Here is an 8480-nt window from a genome sequence, read left to right as displayed (position 1 = left end):
TGATCAAGCCCTACCAGGCTGAGGAGAAGCATTTTTAAACACTGTTTTATTGACATATGCTTCATGTACAACACAATTCAATGGTTTAAATATATTAAAAGGAGTTGTGCACAACACCGCAATAAATTTTGTATCATTTTCTTCATTCTTGTTTCCACTTTTTAAAAAATTCAATACTTTTTGGGGGTGGTTCTTACAGCTCTTATCACAATCCATATATCCATCCATTGTGTCAAGAACATTTGTACATATGTTGCTATCATCATTTTCAAAGCATTTTTTTTCTACTTGAGCCCTTGCTATGAGCTCCTCATATTTCCCTCCCTTCCTCCCTTCCCTTCCCTCCCTTATGAATCCTTGATAAATTATAAATTATTATTTTCATATCTTACATCATCCACTGTCTTCCTTCACACTTTTCTGTGGTTTGTCCTGCTATGTCGATCCTTGTGATTGATTCCCCCTTTCTTCCTCCACCTACCCCTTACTCACCTGGTATCTCTATTCTCATTATTGGTCCTGAGGGGTTTATCTGTCCTTGATTCCTGTGTTGCTGGTTCTTATCTGTAGCAGTGTATATGTTCTGGTCTAGTCAGTTTTGTTTGGTAGAATTGAGGTCATGAGAGTGGGGGAGAGGTTTTCCACTGTTATTAGCTTCTCACATCCCCTCATGCTCCCCTGTCATTTCCCTAAGGAATTATTAATTTGGTAACTGTCTCTATAGATTTACCTATCCTGGGTTTCATATAATGAAAATGATACCCCAAAATACCCCCCCAAAACCACCAGTAAAAAGAAAATAAAACAGATGAACTTTATCTAAAAGAAAGCAGAAATAATAAAAACTAGACCAAATTAAAAATAGATCAAAATGGAAAACAGATGATAAGATGTTCAATTTTTAAGCTAATTATATCTGCAGTGATCCAGTTTGTAATGCACTCTGTCTGAGGACAAATCTATTCACATATTTAGCCAATGGTTCGTGGAAGTTCAGTGGGGACTTAATTCACGTGAGAAGGATTTATTTTGTTCTTTTTTGTGGTCTCCATTTTTAGTAATACTTTTATTAATCATAATGAACAGGCATAGATCTTTCTCTTACTCCAAAATGTTTTTAGAGTACCCAAATGAAATATTAAAAACTTTTCTGGGCTATGTAAAATGAAAATAATAAAAGCACAGAGTCTGCTTTTGTGAAAGCAAAGGATCCTTTGACTTCCCATCTCAGTGGTCATATTTTCTAAATAATATTTAAAAGTCTCAGAATCCACAAAATAAAAATACACACTAAAAATCAAATAAAATCTACCACTGTACAATAGTTCTTCAAAAGTCATACATGGATGAGAAATAAAAGTATTTTACAGGTTATGGATAAAAGTTAACAGAATATCACTCACCTACCCATCTGTTCACTCACCTAGCCATCTGTAGATGCTTTTTCCTTAGAATGACCAGGGTCACAAGCAGCAGTCCAATCAAAAGTGTGCTAAGGATGGCCAGCACTGAGATTACTACCACATTGGGATTCATCTCTGTAACTAAAGAGATAAGCCAGGCATTTTCATTATGGATTTTATTACATGGAAACTAAAGGAAACATTCAGTATTTTCATCTGATCTTCAGTGCAGAGAATTATGATGATGATGACAACACTTTTTATTCATGCTAACATGACCTCTTCCTGATAAAATATAACTTAGGCAATGTCAATTCCTAATGGAAGCTCAGGTGTCTGAAAGATTTTAATCCATTTCAAAACCTATCTTTAGGATGTTCTTGTAAAAGAAAACTGTACAAGGTAAAGAAAGCTTGTGCCATAGTCTAAATTCATTTGAAAGTAAAAATTTTAGAAGCCACTATCGTGTACAACTACCACTGTTTAACATTTTCAAAGCTTAGAAGGAGACAGGCTCTTTGTTTATGGTCAAGATTTTAAGTCAGAAAGCACACCTGTATATGTTGCTCACCGTATGCTAATAATGTATATGAAAAAGACATTAGCAAGCTACCATCTGCTATAGCAGTTAACACGTTGCTCGAAGCAAACGTTCTGATGATCTGCAACCATATGCGTAGAACTTTCCATCTGTACAATTTAAGAGCCTAACGCTCTTAACTGCTTCAAGGACCTTAAGAACAGAGGTTATGTTCTTTAATATACTTTCTGCAATGGTGTGCTTACAATGGCACGGTACACATTATGCAGTTCTTCACCGGGAGAGAAAGAAGGTGAGATCAAGGCATGGAACTATGATAAGTGATTTTTAAAAAATGCTTCAATAATGGTTAGTAGCCCAATGCCTAAGTCACTATGTCACCAGGGCTTCTTATATAGAACTCTTTTTGAAAATGAGCCAGAGGAAAATCATCCCATCCTTTGCATCGAGCACAGTTAGAGAACTAGCCTATAGCAATCCCTGCCATTTTGAGCATTTGCGACTTCCCATTTAGGCTGGCTTGGTGCTAATGGATGGGAAACAACTTGCACGGAAAGAGCGCTCGAATCAGGGTCAGGACAATTGAGTCGCATTCCCATCCCTGCTAACTGCCACTTGGGGAGCCATTTCATCTTCCTCTCTGGGACTCATTTGTCTCCCTGGGAAAGAAGTTCAATAATATCCACTCACTGGATAGCCATGAAGATCACAGGGAGATCAAACCATGTTTAGAAAAGCATTAAAAAGGGTTGTGGGAGTAAAAGACCAAGAAATATTATTTGGTGCTATTTTTAAAAGACAGAATAAAAAATTACCCTTTCCAAGCAAACAGAGCAGACAATACGAAATATCTCTTTCACAAACCTTTAGGAGGGGGGATTCTGAAGATAGGCTTTTGCTACCAGGACTCAGTTATAATAAGTAAATGTCTGACCATTGCTTTTTCAACGAGAGACATCACTGCAGTCGCAGGGCATGACGAATGTCACAGAAATGCGAATGGACTCAGTAAAAGATAATATGAGGACACGACCGCATGGATGCCAGGGGGTCTCAGAGGGCAGAACCCGACTTTTAGCCTAGGGAGCGAAACCACTCAGGGAAAGAAGAAGGAAATGAACAGTTTCCCAGATTTTCTTTATTTTCTAATTTCCCAAGTTATGCTTCCTGCTAGATTAGAAAACTTCCTGGCTAGACCCAGCAATATCATATTGCTATTACTTGATCAATGACCGCCGAGCGACAAGGCTGCCCTGATATACTAGACTGGATTAGCATACTATGCCTCCTAGCCAAGTCCGTAGGTGACAAATGGCAGTGATGATGACATTGAGGATAGCAGCAACACTTAGGCAGCACGTCTCTCACTCTCCCTGCCATCGAGCGACTTTGACCCATGGCAACCCTGTGGATTAGAGGAGAGTTGCCATGCACAGACTAACTCTTCATGGTAGTAGAAAGCCTCATCTTTCTCCCAGGAAGCCCCTGGTGGTTTCAAAATGTTGGCTGTGCAGTTATCAGCCCTCAGCTAGGTGACACTTTAGATTCTGTCATTTTAAGCTGCCAAACAACACAACAAGGTACTTACTGTAGTTTCACAAATGAGCAAAGAAAGATTCAAAGAAGAAGCTTAGGATCTTGTCCTCAATTACAGAGCTAATAAGTGTAGATCAGGATTAAAGTCAAGAGCTACCTGACTATAATGGTTGGTATTTCATATTTCTCTTCTATATGCATATAAAAGATAGGTAAGGAAAATCTGAAGGCAGAACGGCCAGGACAACCGATTCCACGGACGTGTGTAGTTACCCAGTGTCGACACGGCTATGAATGTCGGGGTGCTGGGACTGTCATGACTAAAGCTGGTGACGCTGCAGTTGTAGGCGGTGGCAGGAAGGAGGCCAGCGACGGTCACAACATGAGAAGAAACAGAAAGTGGTTCCTGGAGAGGCAGAAATGGGAGCGCTTTCATGGTAGCTTCATATTTGGGTTTTTAAATTCTTTTTCACAATGGAGTAGGAAATATAATTAAAAGTTTTAAAGATGCAAAAGTATAGCAGTGAGAAATGTTTCCTTCTTTTCCCGTTTCCTATCTACCCAGTTCTCTTACATGGAAGAAACCATTATTTTTAGGATTTTTTTTCTTTTTATATGTATTTTATAGATGTAAAAACCTGTAAGATAAACATAAAACATAAACGATAACATACTTTATATATTCTATGGTCATTGTTTCCCCTCAGTTGTCATTATACACACATATTATATCTATTGCATATATACGCACATACATTTATACATGTCTAACAGTTGAAGTACTATATCAAAAAGTTGTACGTTTTTAATTTTGGAAACTATTGCCAAATTAAGGAGCCCTGGTGGTGCCGTGCATTAAGCATAGTTGTGCTAATTGTAAAGTTGATGCTTAACACCCACCAGCTGCTCCGTGGAAGACAAGGCTGCATGTTCCCATAAAGATTTAAAGGCTTGGAAACTCTAAGGCGTAGTTCTGCTCTCTATGGCAGTGGGTTTGGTTTTATGATTTATTGTCAAATTGTCCAGTTTCTAAAAGGTCTGCCTATCATCAGCAGATAATAATGTCTGTTCCCTACACCCTTTCCAATGCAGTCTATTTTCAAACTGAACTTTGCCAATCATTTTAGTGAAAACAATCTCATGATGATTTTAGTTTGCATTTTTCATCACGAGGGAGGTCGATCATCTCTATATGTATTTAAGAATCATTCGTATTTATTTTCCATGAACTATTTGTTCTGAGTCACTGGTCTCTAACTTTTCTTATTTGTAGCAGTGCCTTATACACTGAGGACCCTACCCATTGATGTGCATTTTCAGCCTTTGACAAGCACTCCCCAAAGGGCTGGCGACTGTGTGTTAGAAACAACAATAGTGCTCTGTTGTTGAGTGGAACAAGTTGTTAATTTGGGTGGGTAAATGGCTAGGTTAGCGAGTACACTCTCAAAAGAACAGCCAGCATGACAGTACCCCACCCCACCCCCAAACGAAGATCTCTAACACTTCTGCCAGCTACACTTATTCCCTACATCCATTTTCTCACTATACTATCAACATGATTTTAAGAACAGAAAGATTTTTGCTAACAGGATTCAGTTGTGGGAAGTAATTACCTAAGGATTCTTTTCTTAAAATGAGATCTCACAGTAGTTACAGGGGGGGAAATTCATTGGGCAGCAGAGCCCCCCTTTTTTTTTTTTTTACTAAAAAAGGATTCTTAAAATAGAAAAAGGTTCAGCTGTCTAGGTAAAATAAAAAGAAATAGATTTGTACACAGGAATACTGAAAGGGGGAAGGACTCCAAGCAAATGACCTTAACCCTTGGTGTGAAAAGATTTGTAGCACGAGCAATCTTTTTTATAGATTGCATAGACCTCATTATTTAGAAAGCATAATTTATTCATGTTGATAGTATTTGTCTGTACACTGTATTATGTGAAGTCTCTTGAAAACCTGCCTGCCTTTTTCCTTCCACCTCTTGCTGTAAAATATCTTTCTCTGTGTCTCTGCTAACCTTAACTATTGGTTGACCTCTCTATTTCCAATCATTTTAACCCAGGGGAACAACCCTGGATTTATCAACCTAGTCTTTAGAATACCTGTTTTTGTGTGATTCTATAACTTTAAAGGCCACCTCTGTCAGCCTTCATTTCCCAAGAAAAAACTTCTCCTTAATTGGATGGGATTCATCGTTAGTGTGAATCTCTTTTATGATACTTATATTTAAGTCTAGTCATAGCTATAATTATGTGATACCCATGGTGTTATAAAAATATATGTAGCCAAATATGGATACTGTCTGTTAGAATCTTTACAACAACATTCAAAAATCTGACAACCAGTTCATATTTGTTAAATGATGTTTTATGACAGTGTCCACATTTCCTCGGTCAACTTAATAGCCAATAGGAAAAAAGATTCATTTCCTCTCATTCTTTAGTAGAATCTGAAGTAGGTGAAGTGTTACAGACACAAACAGACACACAAACAGAAAGATGCAGGAAGTGTTAGCTCTGTCAACTTGGTTCTTATTCTTTCGGGTTTGTGTTAAGCTTACTGCACATTTCTCTCATGGAGGCACAAAGGAGTAAATGGTCAGTTCCTATTTTCCATACTCCAGAAAAGAAAGATTTTCACCTCACAGAGATAACTCGAGGGGCACAAATGTACAGTACCTGGAGTTTGGTTTCCTGGTTGGAGCCAATTTGTTGACAGAAGACTTGGAAGAAGTCAGCTATGCCCTCTTCCACCCACAGCAAAGTCACGGAAGTCTGGGTTTGATTCACGGCAAAAAGTGATTTTGGAGGAGCTGGTTCTGAGCAAAAAAGAAAAAAGGTCTAATTAAAATATTTTTTCCATACAACTGCTGGATAAAACAACTCAAAAGATCCAAATTCATGGAGCTGAAAGTACCAGAAAGATGTCTCGTGCTTTTGCAATATGTCCTTTCATACCAGTCATAGAATTGGAAGGCAGAATATATTGCTTCTTTTTTTTTTTCCCTTTCCATTTCATACTTCTCTTTTTGGAACACTTCTGTTTTCTACTTCAACTTTGTTACAAACACAATCTATTAATAGTTTCGGTGTCATATGCACTGGATTTAGTGTTTCCCCACTCATCTAAGAAGTTTCTGGGTGAGAAATGAAGATCTGCACCCCAAAGGCTGAGGAAAAAGAAAGGGGTATGTTCCCTTGTGATAGAGTGATTCCGTCTAGTACTTAGGCAATCTGCCTTTTGTAGAAACAATTGGAACAAATTTAGTCAGGAGAATGTCTACATGAAAATGTAATAAATGTTAAGAGGGATAAAGCTAAGTAGCTATATATATATATATATATATATAAAGATAAGGATTAATGGAAGAGGACTAGATAACAAAATGTTACAGGGTAGTGTTAACTTAAAAAAACTTATTCTTTTAGACCTTTGATCTTAATCAATAAATTAATCCATTAGGTGAGTAAGCCATGCTGTTGGTGTGTCCTTTCATGCTAATTTCCTGTAGCTGAGTCACTGGATTTATTGGCTTGAGACCAAACCCCGTTTTGCTTCCTTGTTTTAGCAAGTGGCCTGCTGTCTGGTCCCCTGTTTCTGAATCTCCTTTTGTCCCTTCTCAGCTCCACTCCTTTGGATGTTGGGTATACAAAATGTAATGCTAGAGCCCAAACTCATAAACCAGGGTCCTTATCCCAGGGGACCTCTTTGACATTTCTTGTTTAGACACATCTTGCCACCAGATTCACTTAACAGAAGACCCTGGGTACTTGCATGTCCCTGTCAGGTAGATTGCTGGAGATCTTTACTGTTGGTTGCTTCGGTCTCTTTCTATTATCTTCTCTCACTTTCCAAGTCTTGTCTCCAGCTCCTACCTTATAGCAATGTGTGAAAAAGTTTTTTAGGCCACTCTCCCCCTTTGGCATGCATATGAATTTGTTTGGACCTTATTTGTAGACTATCAACTCATTGCCCTGCCCAGAAAAATAAGTTTGCCAAGATCATCCTTGGCATAATTCACCGTGGTAACCAAAACTTGTATACAACTGAAAAGAACCACTTTTCTTTCTAGAGGCAATTAAACGAAGCTAGGAGGAAGAAATTAAAAGAGACATGTTAGTCTTGGGCATGCACAATTCACAGTAGATGTTAGAACACCCATTCTGATTTGTCATAGATTCTCCACTCCTCAAGATGTTGTTTTGTCTCATTTCCCCTCTGAAGATGGCTGTTGAAATGCCAAGGTCAGCTTTCACTTCCCACAGCCTCTATAACTGTCATTGCCAATAGGTTTATGAGTTAGAGTATAAGCCCTCCACAGATTCTGAGTCCTATAGAAGCATGGGTCTTTGGAAAAAAAGTGTGAGTTTTTAGGGTCAGATATGAATGTTTTATTATGTTGCACATAGGCAGCTTTTTCTTTTTTTTCATAAAGACTACAGGCTTACTCTTCAGAGTGAGCCTTCTGAATTATGATCAGAATTCCCAGGTAGTCTCTACTTTCCTCTATAGGTTTACTATTTAATACAAATGTTATCAATGCCTAATGGGTGGGTCTGAACTTTTATATGTGTATTTACAGCTATGTCTCATCTGTGCCTTTTCCAATGTCTCACAATTACCTCAACATGGGCACAATTGAATCTGGCTTCCTCCTTCCCTATGCTAGATTGTTTCCTGAGCATAATCATTTTTTTTCAGTGGCCCAAGGCAAACATTTTGAGGCTCTCTTTTTGCTTCTCAGCCCTTGGCAATATGTTCCCCTCCCCTTCTAAGAGATAATTATCCTCCTTTTACTCTCCAGATTTTGTCATCCTGCTCTTGGAGCACTACAAAATTCCCTTGATTTTTCATTGCCTCTAATTGGTTCTTTAATCATCTTAAAATATCACTTTACTAAGGTTAAATTCTATCTTGCCTGAATATCTACGCTCCCAACAATGATGCCGCAAATTTCGTCAAACGAACTATTAAAAAGATAAAAAAAGAAATCACGGACTCAA

General features: G+C 38.1%; 1 protein-coding gene across 1 annotated transcript in view; it reads right to left on the bottom strand.

The window, feature by feature from the left end:
* The window catches only part of PTPRO (protein tyrosine phosphatase receptor type O), a 255932-nt gene that overhangs the window by 45111 nt on the left and 202341 nt on the right, over positions 1-8480 (bottom strand). The window contains exons 13-15 of the mRNA XM_045288403.1: positions 6156-6295; positions 3754-3886; positions 1424-1544 (exon numbers count right to left, since the gene is read on the bottom strand). Coding sequence (XP_045144338.1) covers positions 1424-1544; positions 3754-3886; positions 6156-6295 — 394 coding nt within the window. The remainder of the gene's footprint in view (positions 1-1423; positions 1545-3753; positions 3887-6155; positions 6296-8480) is intronic.

This window comes from Echinops telfairi, unplaced genomic scaffold (assembly GCF_000313985.2).
Source record: "Echinops telfairi isolate 266 unplaced genomic scaffold, ASM31398v2 ScPeMD7_21;HRSCAF=78, whole genome shotgun sequence".
NCBI lineage: Eukaryota > Metazoa > Chordata > Mammalia > Afrosoricida > Tenrecidae > Echinops > Echinops telfairi.
This window is presented reverse-complemented; position numbering and strand designations above follow the sequence as displayed.